Source organism: Dipodomys spectabilis, unplaced genomic scaffold (assembly GCF_019054845.1).
Source record: "Dipodomys spectabilis isolate Male_0828 unplaced genomic scaffold, ASM1905484v1 ptg000360l, whole genome shotgun sequence".
Lineage (NCBI taxonomy): Eukaryota > Metazoa > Chordata > Mammalia > Rodentia > Heteromyidae > Dipodomys > Dipodomys spectabilis.
The window spans coordinates 405254-430321 of record NW_024871037.1 but is presented as its reverse complement, the minus strand read 5'-3'; the positions used below and the strand labels follow the sequence as shown (position 1 = coordinate 430321).

The 25068-nt window shown below is 47.2% G+C and overlaps 2 protein-coding genes across 2 annotated transcripts; both read left to right on the top strand.

Annotated features, from left to right (window-relative positions):
• Nucleotides 1-7684, top strand: Znf197 (zinc finger protein 197). The gene is given in 9 exon segments (XM_042665903.1): nt 1-265; nt 268-377; nt 3792-3936; nt 5292-5414; nt 5888-7206; nt 7208-7298; nt 7301-7329; nt 7332-7367; nt 7370-7684. Coding segments are annotated over 9 exon segments (2433 nt in total).
• A 3599-nt stretch (nt 7685-11283) lies between these two features.
• Nucleotides 11284-17859, top strand: Znf35 (zinc finger protein 35). The gene is made up of 4 exons (XM_042666064.1): nt 11284-11352; nt 13007-13292; nt 14648-14777; nt 16453-17859. Exons 2-4 carry the CDS (start codon nt 13146-13148, stop codon nt 17697-17699), a joined length of 1524 nt encoding a protein of 507 aa, XP_042521998.1. The 5' UTR covers nt 11284-11352; nt 13007-13145; the 3' UTR covers nt 17700-17859.
• The last annotated feature ends 7209 nt before the right edge of the window (nt 17860-25068 follow it).

Genomic DNA, 25068 nt, shown 5'->3' with positions numbered 1-25068 from the left:
ATGACAAGAGAAAACAGGGCCCACAATGCTCTGAGACAAGAAGGCCTTGTAAAAGGGAAGGATGATATCTAGACATGGGGGACCAGCATCCAAGGGAGCAGCTCCTCTGTGTGGGAGACCTCCCATCAGCACTTCAGACGATTATGTTACCATGACACATCTGGACCCCAGGAGGCTCTGAGCCGACTCTGGGAGCTCTGTCGACGATGACTGAGGCCAGAAGCATGCACCAAGGCTCAGATCCTTGAGCTGTTGGTGTTGGAGCAGTTCCCTGAGAGCTCCGGACCTGGGTGCAGCTCCCTCATCCCGGGAGTGGCGAGGAGGCTGTGGCCCTGGTAGAGGAGCTGCAGAAAGATCTGGCTGGACTGGCACTAAAAGTGAGATGGCTGGGGGGGGGGGGGGCTGTGGAGGGAGGGACATTGGCTTATGGAGGCTGGGCTGATGGGTGAGCTTGTGATTTCTATGCGTGATGACAGTAACTTAATGCTCATTAAAGCAGGTTCCAACGCTATTGAGACTTCAATAGAGAAATGGGTTCATGATGGAAAACCTTAGGCCCTATACAGAATCTGTGCAAGAACATCGGTTCCAGCCTGTCCCCCTGGGTGATGCTTCCTAATGCTGAATTTGGTCCCAACACCTAAAAGAGAACGAGGTTTGTAAGTGTTCTTCTGAGCAGAAGTGTTTCTGTTGATTGAAATGGTGATATAAAAGGGAGTGACAGGAGCTGGGAAGTGGCTTAGTGGTAGAGCGCTTGCCTAGCATGCATGAAGCCCTGGGTTCGATTTCTCAGTACCACATACACAGAAAAAGCCAACAGTGGCCTTGAGGCTTAATGTATAGTGCTAGCCTTGAGCAAAATAATCTCAGAGACAGTGCCCAGGCACTGAGTTCAAGTCCCAGAACTGGCAAAGGGGAAAAAAAGTGATTGACAAAAGCTGGGTTCTGGGGCTGGGAAGGTGGCTCAGTGGTAGAGTGCTTGCCTTACATGCATAAGGCCCTGGGTTCAATTCCTCAGCAACACATAAGCAGAAAAAGCCCAAAGTGGCACTGTGGCTCAGGTGGTAGAGGGCTAGCCTTGAACGGAAGAGCTGAGGGATAGTGCCCAGGCCCAGAGTTCAGGTCCACAACCAACAACAACAGCAAAAAAAAGCTGGGTTCTGGTGGCCTATAATTCTAGCTATTCAGGAGGCTGAGATCTGAGGATTGTAGTTTGAAACCATCCGTGGGCAAGAAATTCCATGAGATTCTCATCTTCAATTAGCCATCCAGAAGCTGGAAGTGGAGCGGTGGCTCCAGAGATAGACTACTAGCTTGGAGTGAAAAATCCAAGTGAGCTGGGCACCAGCGGCTCCTGCCTGCAATTCTAGCTACTGAGATCTGAGAATTGAAGTTCGAAGCCACCCTGGGTAAGAAAAGTCTGTGATACTTTTTTTTTTTTGTCGGTCATGGGGGCTGAACTCTGGGCCTGGGCGCTGTCCCTCAGCTCTTTGCTCTTCAGCTCAAGATTAGCACCCTCTCATTTGAGCCACAGCACCACTTCTGGCTTTTATCTGCTCATGTGGTGCTGAGGAATCGAACCCAGGGCCTCATGCATACGAGTTAAGCACTCTACCACTGAGTCACCTTCCCAGCCGCCTGCAATACTCTTTATCCCCAGTTAACCACAAGGTATCAGAAGTGGACCTCTGGCTCATGTGGTAGAGTGCTACCCTTGAGCAAAAGAGCTTGGAATGGGGCTAAGAATTTGGCTTAGTGGTAAAGTTCTGTCTAGCAGGCATGAAGCCTGGGTTTGATTCCTGAGTACCACATAAACAGAAAAAGCCAAAAGTGGTATTGTGGCTCAAGTGGTAGAGTGCTAGCCTTGAGCCAAAGAAGTTCAGGTACAGTGTCCAGGCCTTAAGTTCAAGCCCTACGACCAACCAAAAAGGAAAAAAAAATAAAGTGAAAAGAGCTCAGAAGCCAGGTACTGGTGGCTTATACCTATATTCCTAGCCACTTAGGAGGCTGATATCCTAGTGTCGTGGTTCAAAGCTAGTCTGGGCAGGAGGGACCATGAGACTCTTAATCTACAATTAATTAGGGGAAAACTGCAGGTAGCACTGTGGCTCAAAGTGGTAGAGCACTAGCCTTGAGAGAAAAAGTTAAGGGGCAGCACCTATACCCTGAGTTCAAGCCTCATGACTGACAAATAACAAAATAAAAGTACTCAGTAACAGTGCGAAGGCCTTCAGTTTAATCCCCAAGATTGGCACCAAAAAGAAAAAGGAAAAAAGAGCAAGCCAATTGGGAGCAGGAAGACTTGGCTTCAAGCTCTAGCATTGGCAATAATAACAGAGTGACAGCAAGAACGATGTCCTCCAGATCTACAAAGACCACCCTGTGCGCCCTCTAGTGGCCATTCCACCATCCAGTAGGATAGGTTGAAGTGTTCACTTGAAATGAATTTCCTATCCTTGACCTTGCTGAGGTACAGCGCCCAATCCCTGAGTTCAAGCCCCACTATTGACAAAAAAAAAAGCAACCATAACTCAAAACTTTGAGTGGCATGGAGGGTGAGCTTGTTTGTTTTTAATCATCCAACCAAAAGTTTTAGAGCCCGTGTCTTTTGTTATGAAATTATTCACCTGTCATACATTTGTAATGAGACATAGCTCTAAAATAAAGTCATACAGAAATGAGCTAGGGGGCTGGGAAGGTGGCTCAGTGGTAAGAGCACTTGCCTTGCATGCATGAAGCCCTGGGTTTGATTCTTTAGTACCACATGAACAGAAAAAGCTGGAGGTGGCACTGTGGCTCAAGTGGTAGAGCGCTAGCCTTGAGCAAAAGAGGCTCAGGGACAGTACCTAGGTCCTAAATTCAAGTCTCAGGACTGGCAAAAAGAAAAGAAATGAGCTCATAAGTCATAAACTCATACAGAAATGCCTCCATGGATTGCGTTAGATCAGAGACACCTGACTAACCACAGAACCAAGAGATGACGTTTCCACACTGGTAACATATGTATTGGAGCAGGAGGAGAATGGGCTAAGGGGACAAAGGAATACCAGATAAATAAGTAGAAGAAATGGGATTGAACTCGTCTGGTTTCAAACCAGATATGAAGCTAAATCCAGGCTCTTCGTTACTGCTTGTTAACTTCCATTCCTGCCTCAGCCCACAGGTGGTCCGGCTCCTGTTGCTCTTGTTCTTTGTGGACAGTGGCCTCTGGCAGTACCATGGGTGGGAGAGGAGGCCGGATTCATTGTTCCAAAGGCAAAACCTATGGTCTTTGGTTTTGGTGTTCCATATTTCAGGTGGGTCTTTCTGATCTCACACTTCTAGAATGAGGACAGGAACTGGTCTGAGGTGGTTAAATGAGTCCATTTGCTTTCTTTCTCTCTCCTCCCTCTCCCTCCCTTCCCCTGTCTCCTTCCCTCCCTCCCTCTCTCTGTCTCTCTCTCTTTTCTTTGTTCCTTTCATTCTTGCTTGCTTGCTTTCGGTTCTGGGGCTTGAATTCAGGGCCTGGGCACTGTCCCTGAGCTTTTTTGCTCAAGCTAGCACTCTATCACTTGAACCACGGCTCTACGTTCAGCTTTTTTTGGGGTGGGGGGTGAAGGACCTAGTTGAGTGGAGCTAAGAGTCTCACAGTCTATCCTTCCCTGGGCTGGCTCTGAACCGCGATCCTCAGATCTCAGCCTCCTGAGTAGCTAGGATGACAGGCATGCTCAACAGGATTTACAGGTGTCCTGGCACCTGTCCTGGTGAGTCCATTTTCTCCAAACAGGTTATTCTGTTTTGCTTGGTTCCAGGTTCCAGTCCTTGTCCAGGTCGAGGACACTCTCCAAGAAGGGCAGACGGTACTGGGAATACCACTTCCTCTTCGGTCAGCGGAACTCCACCTGAATCCTCTTCTTAGTGACCCAGTACTGGCCAGCCTCCAAGAGTCTCCACACGGTATTGACTTTGCCTGGATTATTATTATTATTGTTATTGTTATTTTTGGGTACACTGATCCTGAGGCTTGAACTCCTACCAAAGAAATAATGTGAGTGAGTGGAATGTAGGGGTACATGACTGTATTTCTAGGTACACAGGAGGCAGAGGCAGGAGGATCTGGGAGTAAGAAGCCAGCCTGGGCCAAGTTAGCAAGGCTGGTATGTCAGAAACAAAAAGACAAAGGAGCTGGGGGTGTGGCTCAAAGTGGTTGTCAACTTACAACCCATGCTTTGGTCCTTTAAGTATATTTCTCCAGTGTGTGCATCCTCCTGAGTAGCTAGGATTACAGGCGTGAGCCACTGGTGCTTGACTTTGCTTCTTTTCTATTCTTTTTTTTTTGCCAGTCCTGGGGCTTGAACTCAGGGCCTGGGCACTGTCCCTGAGCTTCTTTTGCTCCAGGCTAGCACTCTACCACTTGAGCCACAGCGCCACTTCTGGCTTTTTCTGTGTATGTGATGCTGAGGAATCGAACCCAGGGCGTCATGCATGCAAGGCAAGCACTCTACCACTGAGCCACCTTCCCAGCCCCCTTTGCTCCTGTAATGCCAGTCTCTTTCTGTAATCCTTACTGTTCTCCTCTTAATCCTTTTCTGGGACCCTCCAGCTCTCCATCCATTCTTTTCTTTTCCCTTCCTTCCTTCCTTCCTTCCTTCCTTCCTTCCTTCCTTCCTTCCTTCCTTCCTTCCTTCCTCCCTCCCTCCCTCCCTCCCTCCTTCTTTTCTTTCTTTTTTTTTTTCTTCATTAGAGTCAAGTCTGGGACTTGAACTTGGTACCTGACACTTTTGCTCATTGGCTAGCACTCTACGAGCCTCGGCTCCAAACTCCCTCTATCCATTCTTACTGCTACACTTGTTTGATTGCAACCCTGCACATGGACATTTCTCCCCAGCCATTTAGAGGTCACTGTGTAGCCATCTTTGCCTAGGACTTGAGCGCTCTGCACTCTTTGGAATCTAATCTGGAGATGGTAGAACTGGAGTGGCATAAGAACAACGGATAGCTGACATGGGTGGCTACTCAGGAGGCTGAGATCTGAGGATCGTGGTTCAAAGCCAGCCTGGGCAGGAAGGTCTGTGAGACTCTTATCTCCAGTGAACTACCAAAAACAAAACAAAACAAAACAAAAAACAACCAGAAGTGGAGCTGTGGCTCCTGTGGTAAAGCGCTAGCCTTGAGCACCAAAGCTCAGGGATAGAGGCCATTCCCTGAGTTCAAGTCCCATGACCAACACACACACACACACACACACACACACACACACACACACGTGTGAACAGCAGACATCTCACATGCAGCTTGTTTTCTTTCCTCAGATTCTCCTGGCCCTGAAGCTTCTTCCCTTCCCCAGGAAGAAAACCCAAGAAATCAACTGATGGCACTTATGCTTCTAACAGCCCAGCCCCAGGCAAGCTTCTCACCTTCTCTGCTTCCTGGGTGTAGCTTTCCAATTGCTGTCCAAAGTGCCATGTCCTTTCTTGTACAGGGCTGTCTCTAATTTAGGATCCAGGCTATTAGAGATTCTTTCCTTAGGCTCTCTCTCTCTCTCTCTCTTGTTTTGTCCCTCATGGGCCTTGAACTCAGAAACTGGGCACTGGCCCTGACTTCTTTTGCTCAAGGCTAGCGCTCTACCACTTTGACCCACAGCCCCATTTCCAGTTTTCTAGTAGTTCATTGGAGATAAATGTCTCATACCCTTTCCTGCCTGGGCTGGCTTTGAACCATGATCCTCAGATCTCAGCCTCCTGAGTAACTAGGACGACAGACATGAGCCACCAGTGACCAGCTCCCTGAGGCCTCTTCTATCTCCTGATGTCTGCTGCCTTCCTCATGGCCTTAGAATGTACCCTTGCCCCGAACTGAAAAGAATCTTACAGTAAGGGAGTTCAGGGCACTGAGCTCCTTTAACTAGACTCGGAAACGATGACCGAGTACGGGGAGGCAATATCTAAGCCAAGTGTTTCTCAGAAGGCAGATTCCCAAAAAGGCACATCAAAGAGACTTCAAACAGCAGTTACCCACATCCCTGGCATTGAGGCTGAGCGTGAATGGCCCCTGTTGACCAGTCAGTGGGGAAATGAAATGCCAGCATGGGCAGACATGGTAAAGAAAGATCTCTGTGAAAGAGATCAGAAGAACAGAACCCCACGCGCCCACAGAGGCCCAAAGTGGAAGGAATTGCAACATTTCACTTCAGGTTCAGCCATGTCCAAAAGCTTCCCAGGAAAGGAAGATCCCAAGTCATATCCATGTAACATCTGTAGTAAATCGTTGAACAAAATCTCCCAGCTTCTCAACCACCGGAGGGTCCACACTGGGGAGAAGCCATACAAATGCAAAGAGTGTGGGAAGGCCTTTAACCACCACTCCGGCCTCCTCCTCCATCTGCGCCGCCATTCTGGAGAAAGACCTTACAAATGCGACGAAGGCAGCCAGGTATTCTCCCAGAATGCCTACCTCGTGGACCACCGGAGACTGCACAGGGGCGAGGAGCCGTACCAATGTAACAAGGGCCAGAAAGCTTTCATCCTCAAAAGGAGTCTCACCCTGCACCAGAGAATCCACTCTGGGGAGAAACCCCACGGGTGACAGGAGTGTGGGAAAGTGTTCATCCTGAAAAAGAGCCTCACCCTCCATCAAAGATTCCACACCGGGGAGAATCTGTACAGCTGCCAAGCCTGTGGCCAGATGTTCGGTTGCCATAGAAACTTGCTGGACCACGAGAGACTCCATAATGGAGAGAAGTCCTACGAATGTGGGAAGTGTGGGAAAACCTTCATCACGAGCAAGAGCTTCACAGTCCACCAGAAACTGCACACCCAGGAGAAGGCCTACAAATGTGAAGACTGTGGAAAAGCCTTCAGCTACAACTCCAGCCTGCTCGTCCACCGGAGGATCCACACGGGAGAAAAACCCTTCAAGTGCAACGAGTGTGGAAAAGCATTCAGTTCCAACAGGAACCTCACCGAGCACAAGAGGATCCACAGCGGGGGGAAGCTGTACCAGTGTGGCAAAAGCTTCATCCTGAAGAAGAGCCTCCTCAGGCACCAGAGAATTCACATGAGGGAGAAATCGTACCGATGCCACGAATGTGGGAAAATCTTCAGTTACTGCTCCAACCTGACCGCCCATCAGAGAATCCACACGGGCGAGAAATCCTACGCATGCGCCGAGTGTGGGAAGGGGTTTACATACAACAGAAACCTCACTGGACACCAGAGCCTCCACAGTTGGGAAAAAAACCTACCAATGTCACGTATGTCGCAAAGTCCTCACTTCTAGAAGAAATCTCACAGTGCACCAACACATCCACCCTGGGGAGAAAGTGAGTGTGGCAAAGACTTCAGTTAGAATAAAAAAACCTCGTGGTGCATCAGAGAAGACACACGGGGGGGGGGGGGGGACTTATGAGTGTGAGAAATGCAAGAAATCATTCACCTCGAAGAGGATCCTCATTGGCCACCAGAGGAACCACGTGGGAGAGAAAGCCTGTGGGTGTAATGATCGGAGTAAAGTGTGCAGGCCAAGAAATAGCCTTTGCCAACATCAGAAAGCTCATTTAGAGGAAAAGCCTCGTGGGTGCGGTGACTCTGCTAATGTGTTCTCTCAGACTTCAAATGTCCATCTGCAAGCAAAAAGCCATACTGTGGAGGAAATCTCTTGGCTACAAAATGCCAGTGAATCTAAGGTAGATATCCAGAAAATCTAGTGTAGGGATGGGTATGTAGCTCAGTGGGAGAATATACTTGCTCAGCATGTACAAGGTCCTGAGGTTTGATCCTCAGCACCACAAATAAAGAAGGATCCAGTGTTATATGTAAAATGAAATATACCCTGCTTCATTAACTGTTGGTGAAATGATATTTAGTTCCAAAAGGAAAAAAAATGCAATCAACTTTTTTTTTTTTGTCATGGGTCTTGAACTCTGGACCTGGGCCCTGTCTCTCAGCTCTTCAGCTCAAGGCTAGCACTTGAGCCACAGCACCACTTCTGGTTTTCTGGTGATTCATTGGACATAAGAGTCTCATGGATTTTCCTGCCCAGGCTGGCTTTGAACCTCGATCCTCAGATCTCAGCCTCCTGAGTTGCTAGGATGACAGGCGTGAGCCACTGGCACCCAGCCAATCAACTTATTTATAGACAAATTGGAGGAAGTGATATAGACTTCATTGTCTTGGAAAATGCAATCCAAATTGTGGTTTTATATATATATATATGTATATATATTGTATATATATATAGAATATATGTATGTACAATATATATATATATACATATATACATATATACATATATATATAGTGCCTCAGGGCCTAGGTTCTGTTTTGGAGCTTTATCCACTCAAGGCTAGCTTTCTATCACTTGAGCCACAGCTCTCCTGGCTTTCTTTGGTGGTTCATTAGAGATAAGAGTCTCATGGACTTTGCTGACTGAGCTGTCTTTGAACCAGGATCCTCAGGTCTCAACCTCCTGAGTAGCTAGGATGACAGGCATGAGCCCCAGACACCCGGCCTGGTTAAAGGATACTTATTACAGGCCCTTTACTGTGACACTGGAAAAGAGAGCAGCTGAAAACCCTGAGGAAACTGAGCTTGTGTCTTACAAAATGTAATGGTGTCCTTGTCAATGATAGCAAAAATAGCATTTGGATTAAGAAGTCGATGTTTCTGAAAATACATATATTGAACATCTTAAAGAAAATGTCACTGGGACAGAAAATCTATATGGACAGTGTGATCTGTCCATATAAACAGATCATAGCGATTGAGTGCTTAAGAGTCTAGTGTTTGAAAACCACCTAAGAAGCTTGCTGGATTTAGAATCCCAAGACATGGGTTCCAGTTCTGACTCTTTGCCTTATTACATGACATTATTATTATTTTTTTGGGTCTGGTCGTGGGACCTCAACTCTGGGCCTGGGTGCTGTCCCTCAGCTCTTCAGCTCAAGGCTAGCACTCTACCATTTGAGCCACAGTGCCACTTCCGGCTTTTTTCTTTTTGCTTATGTGGTGCTGAGGAATTGAACCCAGGTTACATGACATTATTAAATCCACCACTTAGTCTAGTTTCTCTGTCAGTCAAATGTGGACATATATCTACCTCACAGGGTTGTTGTGGGAGCTCAGTGAATGTATTCACAGAAGTACTTTATGAATTGGTTTGTCAATAAAGTTCCCTAAAAGAGGTTTGCCCAAAGTCTAGAACATGGTATTATGCAGGCTCATTAATTCCATTTATAAAGAATGGAGAATTCCATTCATCTTAGATATTTTCTCCCTGCCCCCTCCAGGTCTAGGGCTTGAACTCAGGGCCTGAGCTTTTGCCCTCAAAGGCTAGTGCTCTACCACTTGAGCCACACCACCACTTTAAGCTTATTTTGCTGGTTCATCGAAGATAAGAGTCTCACTAACTTTCCTGCCCAGGCTGACTTTGAACTGCAGTCCTCAGATCTCAGCCTCCTAAGTAGCTAGGATGACAGGTGTGAGCCATTGCTCATTTGTAAGTTTCATTTGTTCTATAATGCTTGAGGACTACAAATACCAGTGTATCAGGATTGCATCTTCTGGCTGGTTGATAGTATGTTGTTATAATAAACTAACAAACTACTTGATTATTTATTATTATAATAAATGTTAGTATGTCAACCCTAAGGCTCCTGAAGGCTAGTTCTTCATTAGATTAGGAGGTATCCTACAGTGAGGGAAAAGCTGAAGAGCCTGAAGATCTTAAAATATTAATACTTTCTTCCCCTTACTTGGAATAAATCATTTTAGTTTTCTTTTTTTTTCTGCCAGTTCTGGGGCTTGAACTCCTGGCCTGGGCACTGTCCCTGAGCTTCTTTGTTCAAGGCTAGCAGTCTATCACTTGAATCACAGAGCCACTTCCAGCTTTTTCTGTGTGTGTGGTACTGAGGAATCGAACCCAGGGCTTCATGCATGCAAGGCAAACACACTAGCACTGAGCCACCTTCCCAGCCCGCTAAGAGACTCTTTTCTCCAGTTAACCAGCAGAATGCCAGAATGGAAGATATGGCTCAAGTGGCAGAGTGCTGACTTGGAGTGAAAGATGCTATTTAGGGGTGAAATGCCTTCAAGCCTCAAACCCTGGTACTAGCACACACACAGAATCAACCCAGATTATGTAATGGAGAAAGCTGGCATTTACCTCATTAACCAATTAACAAAAATGTAAAATGATAAAAGCCCACATAATATGTAATGTGATATGTGATGTAATGAGCCGAAAAATTTGCCTTCAACTTAGGTTTTGTAGACCTAATTAATCACCAGTTTATAGGAACAGAAAACAGCAGAGAAACATGATAAATGGCCACATGAAACCCAAGCACCAGTAGCTCACACCTGTAATCCTAGCTCCTCAGGCAGCTGAGATTTGAGGATTACGACTCCAAGTCAGCCTGGTCAGGAAAGTCTGTGAGACTGTTGCTTCCAATGAACTATCAGAAAAACCAGAAGTGGAACTCATGCTTAAAGTCTTAGCTACTCAGGAGGCTGAGATCTGAGGATTGAGGTTCAAAACTAGCCCAGGCAGAAAAGTATGAGACTCTTTATCGCCAATGAACTGGCAAAAGGCTGGAAATGGAGCTGTGGCTCAAAGTGGTAGAGCATTAGTCTTGAGCAAGCTCAGGGCCTGAGTTCAAACACCAGAACCATCATACACACACACACACACACACACACACACACACACACAGGTACAAAGAGTGAATGGAGTAGTGTTTGGAAGAACCTAAAAGATACCTAGAAGTAGACTCACAAACTGATTTTTAAAAATTTTTATTTATTTTTGTCGGTTGTGAGGCTTGAACTCTGAGCCTAGGCACTGTCCCTGAACTCTTCAGCTCAAGGCAAGGGCTCTATCACTTGAGCCACAGCGCCACTTCTGGTTTTCTAGGTGGTTTATTGGAGATAAGAGTCTCATGGACTTTCCTGCCAAGGCTGGCTTTGAACCAAGATCCTCAGATCTCAGCCTCCTGAGTAGCTAGGATGATAGGGGTAAGCCACTAGGGCCTGGGCTTGATTTTTGACCTCCATGCCTCTCCACCCTACCATTCCCGTCTCCTTCTGTGCCCAGCCCAGAACAGAGATTCAATTCCACACAGTAAACTGGCTCCACAGCACCCACTGGTGGTTTTGGTAAGGAGGGGGGGGGGGGGGGGGGGGGGGGGGAAGGTAACCATCGAGAGGAAAGCACCTCCGAGATTCCTAGAGAGACTGGATGGTGTGGAGGTGGGGGCGGGCCCGACGAGGAGAACCGGAAGTTGGAGGCGGAGGTACTTCCTGTCCGGTCATTGTTCTCGCGCGGGCGGGAGTAGCGGGCGCCGGTGACCTCCGCCGTCCCGGGCTGGGCGTCCAGGTGAGCGGGCCGCGTCGCGTGGGTGGCTGGGGATGCCGAGGGGCTCGGGCGGGGGGGGGGGAGGAAGGACCGCCCTGGGCGTGTCCTCCGCTTGGGGGGTTCCCTGTCCAAGGTGGTGACTGTGCCCCAGGACTCGGGGCTGGCCTGGGACCCGCCTGCTGCCCGACAGGGCCCTGGAAATGAGGGAAAGGACCTAGGATGGGTGGGTGGGTGGGTGGATGGGATCGCCCTCAGGAGTGGGTTCGAATCCCTCCAGTTCTGTTTTGGATGGATGGATGGATGGATGGATTGAGGGATGGGTGGATGGATGGATGGTGGGTGGGTGGGTGGATGGATGGGTGGGTGGGTGGGTGGGGGTTGGGTGGGTGGGTGGATGGATGGATGGTGGGTGGGTGGGTGGATGGATGGGTGGGTGGGTGGGGGTTGGGTGGGTGGATGGATGGATGGATGGTGGGTGGGTGGATGGATGGATGGGTGGGTGGGTGGGGGTTGGGTGGGTGGATGGATGGATGGATGGATGGGTGGGTGGGTGGGTGGATGGAGGGATGGGAACGCCCTCAGGAGTGGGTTCGAATCCCTCCAGTTCTGTTTAAGATCTCACTCACAAGTCTGGTGACAGTATTGTCAATTAGTTCTGCCATGGCTTATTTAAAAAAAATTATTTTTTGGTTGCCAGGCCTGGGATTTGAACTCAGGGCCTGGGCACTGTCCCTGAGCCTCTCTGTGCTGAAGGTTAGTGAGCCACAGCACCCCTTCCAATTGGTGGTTAATTAAGAGAGTCGCACGGACTTTTTCCTGCTTAGGTTGACTTTGAACCTCGAACCTGGAACTCAAACCTCAGATCTCAGCCTCCTTAGTAGCCCTAATTATAAGCGTGAGCCACCGGTACTCAGGTAACATGTTAACTTTTAGAGAAAAACATCAGCGGGGGCTGGGAAGATGGCTCAGTGGTAGAGTGCTTGCCTAGCCTGCATGAAGCCTTAGGTTTGATTCTTTAGTACCACATACACAGAAAAAACTGGAAGTGGCACCGTGGCTCAAGTGATAGAGTGCTAACCTTGAGCAAGAGAAGCTCAGGGACAGTGCCCAGGGCCTGAGTTCAAGCCCCAGGGCTAGCAAAAAAAAAAAAAAAGGAGTGATGCTAAAAGTGGATACATGAATCTCTCATATTTGTCTCCCCTGGCTGGTTCAAATTAAGATCCTCCTATGCAGCCTCCAGAGTAAGTAGGATTATAGGTGTAAGCCACCGTTACCTAGCATCATCTTTCATCTTATGAGAGAGGACGAAACATTCACTGGGCTACCGTGCCTACTGGCCAGGCCCTAGAGAAATTGGCCATTGGGCTACGTGGCATCTGGACATATCTGTCATCAGTGCCAATATTGTTTTTTTTTTTTGTTTTTGTTTTTGGTCGGTTGTGGGGCTTGAACTCTGGGCCTGGGCTCTCGCCCTCAGCTCTTCAGCTCACGGTGAGTGCTTTACCACTTGAGCCACAGTGCCAATTCTGGTTTTCTGGTGGTTCATTGGAGATAAGAGTCTCACAGACTTTCCTGCCCAGCCTGGCTTTGAACTGTGATCCTCAGATCTCAGCCTCCTGAGTAGCTAAGCCATTGGCAACCAGTCCAATATTGCTTTTTTTTTTTTTTTTAATAGGTATTTCTCTTGGCCTTGGAAAGTCAAGAAGAGGCTTTTGAAAGTACAGATTAAATGGGGCTTGATCTGTGCTGGGTAACCTCTAGCTATTGGCCTTCCCTGGCTGAGAAGAGAGGTGCCTGCAGGATTGAGAGCTACCATGGCCCTAGCTCCCTGGGGCCCCATAAAGGTGAAAAAAGAAGAGGAAGAGGATGAACCTACCCTAAGTCAGGCAGCCAGCAAACATGTGTGGGTCCCCGGGGCTGGCCCTCAGACAGACCTGAATATATCAGAAGAGGAGCAAAAGGTAAGTGATGGCCTCTTACATCATTTCAAGGAGGATTCTGATCCTCTGATTCTGAATCTAGCATCTTGTTTCCTAGTCAAGACTCTTCGAGTTTTTCTGGTTTTGTTTTTTGTTGGTTGTGGGGCTGGTATTTAGGGTCTGGGCACTGTCCCGGTGCTCTTTGTGCTCAAGGCTAGCTCTCTACCACTTTGAGCCACAGCACCAAGAGTCTCAAGGGACTTTCTTGTCCTGGCTATCATCGAACTACGATATTCTCAGATCTCAGCCTCCCTGAGTAGCTAGGATGACAGGCGTGAGCCCCCAGCACCCAGCTTGGACTCCTGACTTTTAGTCCTTTGGAATATACTGAAGATGCTCCTTCTGATTGATGTATCATCCATCCTTCCTGTAAAGCAGTAGCTTTCAAGCTTTTGTAGAATATGGCGGGCTTTTAGGAAGTCCATTTCCAGATTGACCTCTGTTTGAATTAAATTCAGTGGCTGGGATGAGACGAGAGTTTCTAAAGCTCTAAAAATTCTCAGGTAAGGGCTGGGAAGGTGGCTTAGTGGTAGAGTGTTTGCCTAGCATGCATAAAACCCTGGGTTTGATTCCTCAGTATCCCGTAAATAGAAAAAGCCATACGTGGTGCTGTGGCTCAAGTGGTAGAGTGCTAGCCTTGAGCAAAAGAAGGTCAGGGACAGCGCCCAGGCCCTGAGTTTAAGCCCCAGGACTGGCAAAAAAAATTCTCAGGTTTTTTTTTGGAGTTAGGATGTTTTAGCCACTGCTATTTTGTGTGTGTGTGTGTGTGTGTGTGTGTGTGTGTGTGTGTGAGTTGTGGGGCTAGAACTCAAGATAAAAGTCCCACTGACCATCCTGCCCAGGTTGGGTTTGAACTGCAGTCCTCACATCTCAGCCTCATAAGTAGCTCTGATGACAGCCGTGAAGCCACCAGCACTGGGCTGTCCTTGAGCTTTTTTGCTCAAGGCTCATGCATTGCTTCTAGAGCCACAGCTCTGTTTCTGGTTTGTGTGTGGTTAATTGGAGTCTCCTAGCCTTTCTGGTTTAGAATGGCCTTTAACCTCAATTCTCAGATCTCAGCCTCCTGAGTAGCTAGGATGACAGGCCACCAGTGACTCCCATGTGCTTTTCTCCCATCAGATTCACTGGAGATAAAATAAAAATGGCAGCCTCATTTCTCTGCTCAGATTCCCATAGGTGCTGGGCTTGGGTAGATTCTGGCTTCCTATTCCATTTATTTATTTATTCATTTATTCTTTAATGTTTTGTAGATTTCAGAAACAAACATGCTCATCCTCCATCCTGTGATCACACTGCCCCCGCCGTCATAAAACCAGCTTCTCCTTGCTTGTGTCTAGGTTCAGAACACCTTCTGGAACATGGCAGTAGTCCTAACGACAACACAGGAGGCGCCTGGCAATTGTTCCTGGCCGGGGGCCCTGGCGAAGAGCGAGCTGCTGGAGTCTCACAGGAACCTGACTTCTCTAGGTAAGGTCAACTTCCTGGTCTCCCAGCCAACCCTGGGGTTTCTCAGTCTTTACTTTCTTCCTTTTTTTTTTTTTTTTGTTGGTCCTGGGGCCTGAAGTCTGGGCCTGGGTGCTGTCCCTCAGCTCTTCAGCTCAAGTCCAGCACTCTTCCACTTGAGCCATAGTGCCACTTCCAGTTTTCTGAGTGGTTTATTGGAGATCAGAGTCTCACGGATTTTCCTGCCCGGGCTGGCTTTGAACTGTGATCCTCAGATCTCAGCCTCCTGAGTAGCTAGGATTACAGGCCTGAACCCCTAGTGCCCTGCTGGATTTTTCTTTTTTGCCTGGACTGGGCTCAAACCACAATCCTCCTGATCTCTGCCTCCCCAGTACCTAAGAATACAACTGAGCCACTGGACCAGGCCCAAGAAGTGGCTTCTTTTGTATACCTTCTCAAGTTAGCAGATAAACAGAAGTGTACTCCCAGTTTTATCTTTTATTTTTTGGCCCAAGACCAGGACTCAAAATTCTGGACTGGTACTTTCACTAATTGTGGTGCGCTGCCAACCAAGCCATACTTCTAACACCAGTCTGCATTTTATTCAAACGTATTGCTCGCTGAGTTTTCTGTCTATGTACCCACAAAGACAGATGCCTTCTTGGGCTTTGTGGGTATCATGAGCCTCCCAGAATTAGCTAGCTAAGGGAAGAAGGGTCCACTCTAGTGATTTTTTTTTTTGCCAGTCCTGGGGTTTGAACTCAGGGCCTGGGCGCTGTCCCCGAGCTTCTTTTGCTCAAGGCTAGCACTCTACCACTTGAGCCACAGCACCCTTCTGACTTTTTCTGTGATTAATTAGATTTAAGAGTCTCACAGACTTTCCTGCCCAGCTGGGCTGGCTTCAAACCACAGTCCTCAGATCTCAGCCTCCTGAGTAGCTAGGATGACAGGTGTGAGCCACCAGCACCTGACAGTATAATGTGTCTTAATCGATGTTACCTCTTTCCACATTCTCACCTTTTCCTCCTTCCTCACCCACACCTCTCATACTTCTTTATTTTGCAGGATTTACATTACGTTCTCAACTTTATTCTCTAGTTGTCTTCATATATTCCCTTCCTCTTGATCCCATCCTACCCATTTCTAGTACTTGTTTCCTAGTGTTTCTTTTATTGAGGAATTTCAGTTTTGAGTTCTGTCTTTTCTGTATTTCAGTTAATACATTTGTGTATACTTGCGCAGTACCTGAAGTATTTTATTTATTTACTCACATACTAATTCTAGCTTACCCATATGAAACCTTTTTCTCTATGGGCCTGATTCCCTTCCCTGAGCATAATTTTTTCCAGATCTTTTGCAAATGATTCAAGATCATTCTAGCACCGGGCGCTGGTGGCTCACGCCTGTAATCCTAGCTACTCAGGAGGCTGAGATCTGAGGATCGCGGTTCAAAGCCAGCCCGGGCAGGAAAGACCGTGAGACTCCTATCTCCAATAAACCACCAGAAAACCGGAAGTGGCGCTGTAGCTCAAGTGGTAGAGCGCTCGCCTTGAGCTGAAGAGCTGAGGGACAGCGCCCAGGCCCAGAGTTCAAGCCCCACGACCGACCAAAAAAAAAAAAAGATCATTCTAGCAGATGAGTAAACTTCCATTGTATCCATATACCACATTTTCTTGTGTTGTCTGTCCCCTTGGTTCAGATGCTGAAACCAAGGCCCTACAGTTGCTCGTTCCAAAACCTGAGCCATATCACGAAGCTGAAAACCACCCCATCCTACCAGGAAGAAATCAGAAAGCTGGCCCTCAGGGGCCGGAGTTAGAAGAAATCTGTGAGAATGGAACCATGCTAAAGAGGCAGAGAAGAAAGAGGGAGAAGAAAGATTTCCGAAAAGTAACCATACAAGACTATCACTTTTCTGGAAGTTTTAAAGAAGAAGAAGGCCAGAAACATAAGAAATCGAAGGGGAACGATAGTCTCAGTTCTGGCGCTGTGAAAAATAAAAAAATACAGCCCGGGTTAAAGCCTTTCACTTGCAGTGTGTGTGGCAAAAGCTTTAGTCAGAGTGCCAATCTTGTTGTGCACCAGAGAATCCACACGGGCGAGAAACCCTTCGAGTGTCACGCGTGTGGCAAGGCCTTCATCCAGAGTGCAAACCTCGTGGTGCACCAGAGAATTCACACGGGCCAGAAGCCCTACGTGTGTGCCAAATGCGGCAAAGCCTTCACGCAGAGCTCAAATCTGACCGTGCATCAGAAAATCCACTCGCTAGAGAAAACCTTTAAGTGCAGCGACTGCGACAAAGCCTTCAGCTACAGCTCCCAGCTCACCCGCCACCAAAAAGTGCACATCACGGAGAAATGCTACGAGTGCAATGAGTGTGGCAAAACCTTCACGCGGAGCTCCAACCTCATTGTCCACCAGCGGATCCACACCGGGGAGAAACCTTTCGCGTGCAATGACTGCGGCAAAGCCTTCACGCAGAGTGCCAACCTGATCGTGCACCAGCGCAGCCACACGGGCGAGAAGCCGTACGAGTGTAAGGAGTGCGGCAAAGCCTTCAGTTGCTTCTCCCACCTGATCGTGCATCAGAGGATACACACCGCCGAGAAGCCGTACGACTGCAGCGAGTGTGGGAAGGCCTTCAGCCAGCTGTCCTGTCTGATCGTCCACCAGAGGATCCACAGCGGAGACCTGCCTTACGTGTGCGGCCAGTGTGGGAAAGCCTTCACCTGCAGCTCCTACCTGCTCATCCACCAGCGGATTCACAACGGGGAGAAGCCTTACACGTGCCACGAGTGTGGGAAGGCCTTCAGGCAGAGATCCAGCCTCACGGTGCACCAGCGAACCCACACCGGCGAGAAGCCCTATGAGTGCGCCAAGTGTGGCGCGGCCTTCATTTCGAACTCGCACCTCATGCGACACCACAGGACCCATCTTGTAGAATAACAAGGAAAGGGACAAGAAGAACTGAGCCTCTTCTCTCCCTAACGTGAAGCACTTGTGTTGTTGGGTTTTTATTCCCCTTTCTCCTTTTGAGTTAGTTTATAGGAAGGCAGGATGGCCAGCGACTGGTGGCTCACACCTGTCATCCTAGCTCATCCGGGAGGCTGAGATAGGAGGATCGCAGTTCCAGGCCACCAGGCAGGAAAATCCATCAAGAGTCTTTTTATCTCCAATGAATCACCGGAAAACTGGAAGTGGAGCTATGGCTCAAGTGGTCAAGCACTAGCCTTGAGCAAAAGGGCTCAGGGATAATGCCCTGATTTCCAGTCCCATGACTAACCTAAATAAGTAAAAGGCAGTACAAACATGAGACCAGCATTTAAGAAGCCAAGTTGGAAGAAAAAAACTCTGCCCCTAAAAGCAAGGGTTTTTGTTTCACCTGTATCCGAAGCATTCATGTTTTCTGAAAGGGAATGTGGCATTTTGGGGAAAGGGTCAGACTAAGCTAATCACTAATAAGCTTATTTGGGGAAAGGATTTTTGCCTGCTTTTTTTTTTTTGGCTGATCTTGGGGCTTGAACTCAGGGCCTGTGCAGTATCCTTGAGCCTCTCTTCCTCAAAGCTAGTTCTCTTACCACTTGAATCATAGCTCCCCTTACAGCTTTTTTTTTGTAGCTCAGTGGAGCTAAGTCTTACCAATTTTCCTGCCTGGGCTGGCTTCAAACCACAGTTCTCCTGTGTAGCTAGGATTACAGGTGTGGGCCACCAGTGTCCGGCCTAATTTTTGTTTTTAAAACAATTGCTTCCTCCCACCCCTTTTTGTGGTACTCAAGATTGATCCCAACATCTCTCTCATGCTAGAAAAGCACTCTACCACTTGAGCCATGCCCCTAGCACTTGCGTTTTTGTCTTGTTTATGAAATAAGGTCTCGTTATAAATGCCAACTTTGCCCAGGCCAGCCTCGAACCATGATCTTCCTGCTTCTACTCCTGAGAGGGAGTGGGGATTGCAGATACGTTTTATCATTGCTATCCCTAAAATAAAACTATTAACCATCTATTTCTCCCCAAATAGAAATAGGAAACAGCCTCTCCCTTACTGTCTTGGGGACCCCTGGCAAATCTGTACTGAATCCCCCCCCACACCCCGTAGTCTGCATGACCTAGCCCTTCAGAATTAACTGAGATGTTACTATATACCAGTCATACTGATTTGCTAAAATCAATACGTGCATTACCCCAAATTGCCATCACATTTCTTTCTGGGTGAGGTGTAACTACTGTCGCTGGTTTGAGGAGTCAAAAATAAACTTCCTTGGAGACATAGCCAGGAAGTTTCCACTGTCAGTCCTCCCAGGCCCACCAGAGGGTGAGGGTAGATGCCATTCACTGTGGCTTTTCATCCTAGCCACCTAGATGGTATTTAGAGCTCTTCCAGTTCTGAGAAGGGCCAAAGGAGTGGAGAGGAGGAGGAAGAATAGGATCGTTAAGGCCTTCCTCCCCCCCCCCCCCCTTTTTTTTTTTTGCCGGTCCTGGGGCTGGAACTCAGGGCCTGGGCTCTCTCTGTCCCTGAACCGCTCTGTGCTCAAGGCTAGCACTCTACTACTTGAGCCAGAGCGCCATTTCCTGCTTTTCCTGTGTATGTAGTAGTGAGGAATTGAACCCAGGGCTTCATGTATACTAGGCAAGCACTCCACCACTAAGCCACATTGCCAGCCCCTTCCTTTTTTTTTGGTCAGTTGCGGGGCTTGAACTCAGGGTCTGGGTGGTGTCCCTGAGCTTTTCTGCTTGAAGCTTAACACTTCGAGCCACAGCTCACCTTGCAGTTTTCTGGTGGTTCATTGGAGATGAGTCTCTTAGGTTTGTCTGCCTGGGCTGGCTTGAACCGTGATCCTCAGATCTCTGTCTCTTGAGCATTCAAGTGTGAGCCACCAGAGCCTAGCTCCTTGTATTGGTTTTGGAGAAAGTCCAGGATGTTGGAAAGTGAAAACTTGTCAAAGGATGAAGATACAGACTAAGATACTTTTGTTACCACAGGCCCTTCATTCCCATGAACAAAGAGATTCATAAAACTATGCAATAGGTTCAGTTTTTGAGGAATAATGCCTTGGATCTTTCTAGATCTTTTTGTACTTCATGCATAGAAAGCAGTACTTGGCCATTAACTTATGCACTTTTCTATCACCCATCACCTGTAATACATTACAGAGAGGTTCGATCATTTACTCACTTTCTATTAGTTTTTGTGTCAATACTAGGGCTTGAACTCCGGGCCTGAGTGCTGTCCCTGAGGGTTATTATTATTTTTGCTCAGTCCTAGGACTTGAACTCAGGGCCTAGGCACTGTCCCTGAGCCTCTTTGTGCCCAAGGCTAGCACTCTACCATTTGAGCCACAGCACCACTTCTGGATTTTTCTGAGTAGTTTATTGGCAATTAGAGTCTCACAGACTTTCCTGCCCAGGCTGGCTTTGAACTACAGTCCTCAGATCTCAGCCTCCTGAGTAGCGAGGATGACAGGCGTGAGCCACCAATGATCAGCTTAAGAGCCTCACACTTGCCTGGTCGAGCTGGCTTTGAGCCTGGGTCATCTGATCTCAGCCTCCTGAGTAGCTACAATGACAGGTGTCAGCCCCCAGAATCTCGCCACCTAGGGGGATTTTTAAAGCATTTTCAAGCCTCAATATGTATGTGAAAATACCATACAGAGGGGTTACAATTACATGAGCAAGGTAATGAGTTCCTTATCAAGCCTTGTTGCCTCCTCTGTTTCCCCTTACCATCCTTGCCCTCCCAACCCCCTGCCCCCAATATTGTAAAACAGTTCTATAGGGCATTGCAATATGTAGCCAAAGTTAGGAGCCACTGCAGTCCTACAAAACCCAACAGGCCAGGGGTTGGGAAGGTGGCTCAGTGGTAGAGCGCTTGCCTTGCAAAACCCAACAGGCCAAAGTAATGGAAGGCCCCAGTGGTAAGCAGCTGGCACCTGGGCTCCGAGTTCAAACTCAGGGCTGGCAAAACATCAAAGACAAAACGGAAACCTTGCTTCATTCCCTTCACTGCCACCTGAAAACCCTTGGATTAGATTGGTTTTGTATCACCCTTCACGATGAAAATAGTTCCCTGTGGTAAACGTGCTAGGTTCTGGGAGTGCCAGAGCAAACTAGTTCTACTAACCTCTCTCTCGCCTCTCCGCTGGGAAAACTTGTCAGGAATTTCCCCCACGCTCTACACAGCTCTTCCAATCTCATTGGCCAGTGAGACAGATGGGTAATCTCATTGGCCAGGCCTCCAACCCCATTCTGACCGTTCCTCCTACTGCAGCGGAGGCACACCCTGCTCCCTCTGTGCCTTTGTTCACACCTGCTTCAGTGCCTGGACCATGTACGTGCCCACCAGTCTCCACGCTGGTCCTGTTCACCTAACCTTTAAGTTTCTTTTAAGCTTTGGTTCAGGGCTCATCTCTAGGGAACCTCTACCTAGTAGCCCAAGGGCATATTGAGAAATATAAAACCATGATGTATATCTAGTTTTCCTTTGGCTATTTAAAAAAAAAAAAATCTGGCTTGAAAATTAAATATGCAGCACAATTTTGCATATATGGTTGCTGTTACATATACTAACTTTTTAGTATTAAAGTATGTGAACAAATTACCTGAGAGAAATATGAAATGTTGTAAATGGTAAATCAACTTGTTCACAGCTGATTGATTAGATGGTAAATTCTAGAGCTTAGATTTGAAGTTATTCTGCATAATAGGATTATGGGTAATGAAACTTTTTTTTTTTTTGTCAGTTGTGGGGCTTGAACTCAGGCCTTGGGCACTGTCCCAGAGCTCTTTTGCTCAAGGTTAGTGTTCTACCACTTTGAGCCACAGTGCCATTTTTGGGTTTTAGTGGGTAATTGGAGATAAGAGTCTTATGGACTTTCCTGCCCAGACTGCTTTTGAATTTCAATCCTCACTTCTCAACCTCCTGAGTAGCTAGGATTAAAGGTGTAAGCCACTCTGGCCCAGCTAAACTTTTTTTTTTTTTTTAGTAGTTTTCATATTTTCTATGAAGAGCAAGAATTTTATAATCAATAATAAATTATTTATTTACATATTTAGTTTTATTGAATTAACTGAACCAGTGTCTCAGTTCACCTTAAGCTGTTGAATATTATCCCCTTTTCTCTTCCCCACCTCTGACATTGTTAAGTCTGATAATTTTTTTAACTGCTATTCTGTAACCATATTGTTTTATGATTTGTTTTCTGCTTTGGCTAAAAGTTGAAAATAAATGGCATGAACACTGATAACCATTTGAATACTGTTCACTGCAGATCGTAGCTTTTGTATTTGTATTTCTTTTGGGGAACAGCTGTTTGCTTTTTTTTTCACTATAGGTTTTAGTTGCTTTTGGTTTTACCTTGTATGAAGCATATAACTTTATAGCACATCTTCACTCATTTCCAAGTTGTCTACCCAATGTACTCTCTCCATTTTCCCCTATATATTTCTCTTCCAGGTACCTCTAGCTCCTGTTCTAGTCTGAGTTTTTGTTTTTGTTTTTAACTTCTGGGGCCTGGACACTGTCCCTGAGCTTTTTTGGCTACAACACTAATATCACTTGAGCCACTTCTGACTTTTTCTTTTTGTGTGATACTGAGGAATCGAACCCAGGGCTTCATGTATGCTAGGCATGCACTCTACCACTAAACCACATTTCCAGCCCCTCTACTCTGTTTTTGATGTCCCTTGTCTATTATCCTGTTATACTTGGTTCCATTGCTTCCTGAATCAATTACTTTAGTCTTTGTTTCACTGCAACATAGCTTGACATTACTTACCAAGGAGAACAGTTTAGCACTTAACCTACCTAAACATTTCTCTCTGTGCCTTGTGCTTGATTGGTAGTTTGAATCTGGAATTCTAGGTGGCAGTTTATCCCCAGAATTTCATGATTTTCATTTAGTGCTTGGATCCATTGTTACCAACGAGATAACTGAATCTAGTCAGATTTTTTTTTTTTTTTAATGTGCTTGAACTCAGGATATAGGTGCTGTTCTTGAGCCACAGCACCACTTCGAGCTTTTTACTGGTTATGGGGTTTCCCCGATTTGTCCTCCCAGGCTGCCTTTGCACCTTGATCTTTAGATCTCAGCTTCCTCAGTAGCTAGGATTACAGGCATGAACCGTGGCACTCAATGTGTGCACCATTTGTAGAACTGCATATATATCTTGGTTACAGTATTACCATTTTAAGTAAACTATTTAAATGAATAGTTAGACAATGTATACTTGGTGTTACTATTTTACAAAAATATTAACCCAAGTGACTGATTAGAAAGTTATGACTGCATGCAACATTGTAGTATAAACCCTAAAATAGCCACAGGCTGACAGAAACATTGAATGGATAATAAAACTCTACAGAGCCATATATCTATAACATTTTTGTTAAATGTAAATGCATAGGAGAGACTAAAGGGAAATCGAGAGATTAAGTGTTTACAGTGGTTAAATTGTCCTGTGTCAGCCTGTCTTTTGGGATTAGGAAAGCAAAGATTAAAAGAGATCAAATTAGCAAGGATTTGTTGTGTGTGAATGTAATGACCTCAGAGTGAGAAAATCCACAGAGGCACGGCTAGAGGTGACAAAGGACTTTTATTTACACTAGAATGGGGGCCTCCGACAACGACATTGTCCTGGGCTGGATACCCAGAACCCAGAGCAGCCTCCACCACCAAACTTCCAAGGAGGTGAGCCTCTGTCTCTTCCTGCTCTCGGCTGCTTTTCCTGGGAGGCCTGGACCGGCAGCAATCTTGGGTAGGTGATCCTGGTCCTGGCTGTTCCCACCAGTTCCCCACACAGCCCCCTGCAGCCCAGGGATGGATATATATATGTATGTATGTGTATATGTATATGTGTATGTATGTGTGTATGTATATGGTGCCCTACCCCCGCTCCAACTGCCTTCTGATGTCCCCCCACCTCCCACCAGCCTCCTGCTGCCCAACTGCTCAACCACTTCTTGATGCCCAGCCCCCACCACCTCCCCCAGGGCCAGATCCATGGGCAAGGTGATGTCAGAGTAGGGCGGGACTTCCTGCCCTGCTGGTTGTCACATGGGTCCGGTAGGGTCTAGAGAAATACGGCCACAGTTTATCAGGACCCTAATAACGCCAGGCAAAGAGTTCAATCAAGGCATGTAGGATGGTGACCTTGTTCTGTCTAGGGTGGGGAAGCTGGGTGGTGGGAGGGTATTTGGAAAAAGAAATCTCCTCTCAAGAAGAAAAGACCTCGCGCTGAGCACTGGTGGTTCACACCTGTGATCCTAGCTACTAAGAGGCTGAGATCTGAGGATCGAGGTTCAAAGCCAGCCTGGGCAGGAAAGTCCATAAGACTCTTATCTCCTCCAATGAATCAACCAGAAAACTAGAAGTGGCACTGTGGCTCAAGCGTTAGAGCACTCACCTTGAGCTGAAGAGTGTGGGGACAGTGCCTAGGCCCAGAGTTCAAGCCCCATGACTGACAAAGGAAAAAAAAGAAGACCCTTCTGGCCTGGGTCTTACACTAGAAAGTGGAGGTCCCCTTTCTAGTGTAATACAACAACAAAATAAACTTCAAAGTAATCCAGTGATGGAGGCACGTGGGTAACAGCACTCAGAACAACCTAGCAGTAAGTACTGTTGTGGTAAGCTGTCAAGAAGTTGGAGCCCAGAGCTCAGTGGTGTTTGTGTTCCCCCACTGGGTGAAGCTGGGTATGGTGGGGGCCACTTCATTGCTGGTCACAGAGGTTGTGGTTGCCTAGCAACTTCCTAGTTCCTCTGTGTTGACACTGTCACCTAAGCCAGGAGACAAAGTCTGGGTGGACCTTAGAGTCAAAAGTCTTGTGATATGTCTAGTTCTTTATTTTCCTGGTCACAAATTTGCCACAAAAAAATCCCCGCTTATTTTCTATTCTTGGACCTAACTAGAGGCATTATGACATGTTTAATGTCTAAAAGGCAATGGGAAAAAATGTGAGTATACTTTTGAATAGTTGATCCAATTCTTTGCCATTGTAGTAACTTTCTTTTATCCTTCTTTCCCCTCCCCCCCCCCCCCCCCCCCGCCCCTCTCTTTTTCTTTCTTGTCCTGGGGCTTAAACTCAGGGCCTGGGTGTTGACCCTGAGGTTTTTCTTTTTTGTCAGTCAGTGGGCTTGTACTTTGGGCCTGGGCGCAGTCCCTCAGCTCTTCAGCTCAAGGTGAGCGCGCTACCACTTGAGCCACAGCACCACTTCTGGTATTCTGGTGGTTCATTGGAGATAAGAGTCTCATGGACTTTCCTGCCCGGGCTGGCTTTGAACCATGATCCTCAGATCTCAGCCTCCTGAGGAGCTAGAATGAC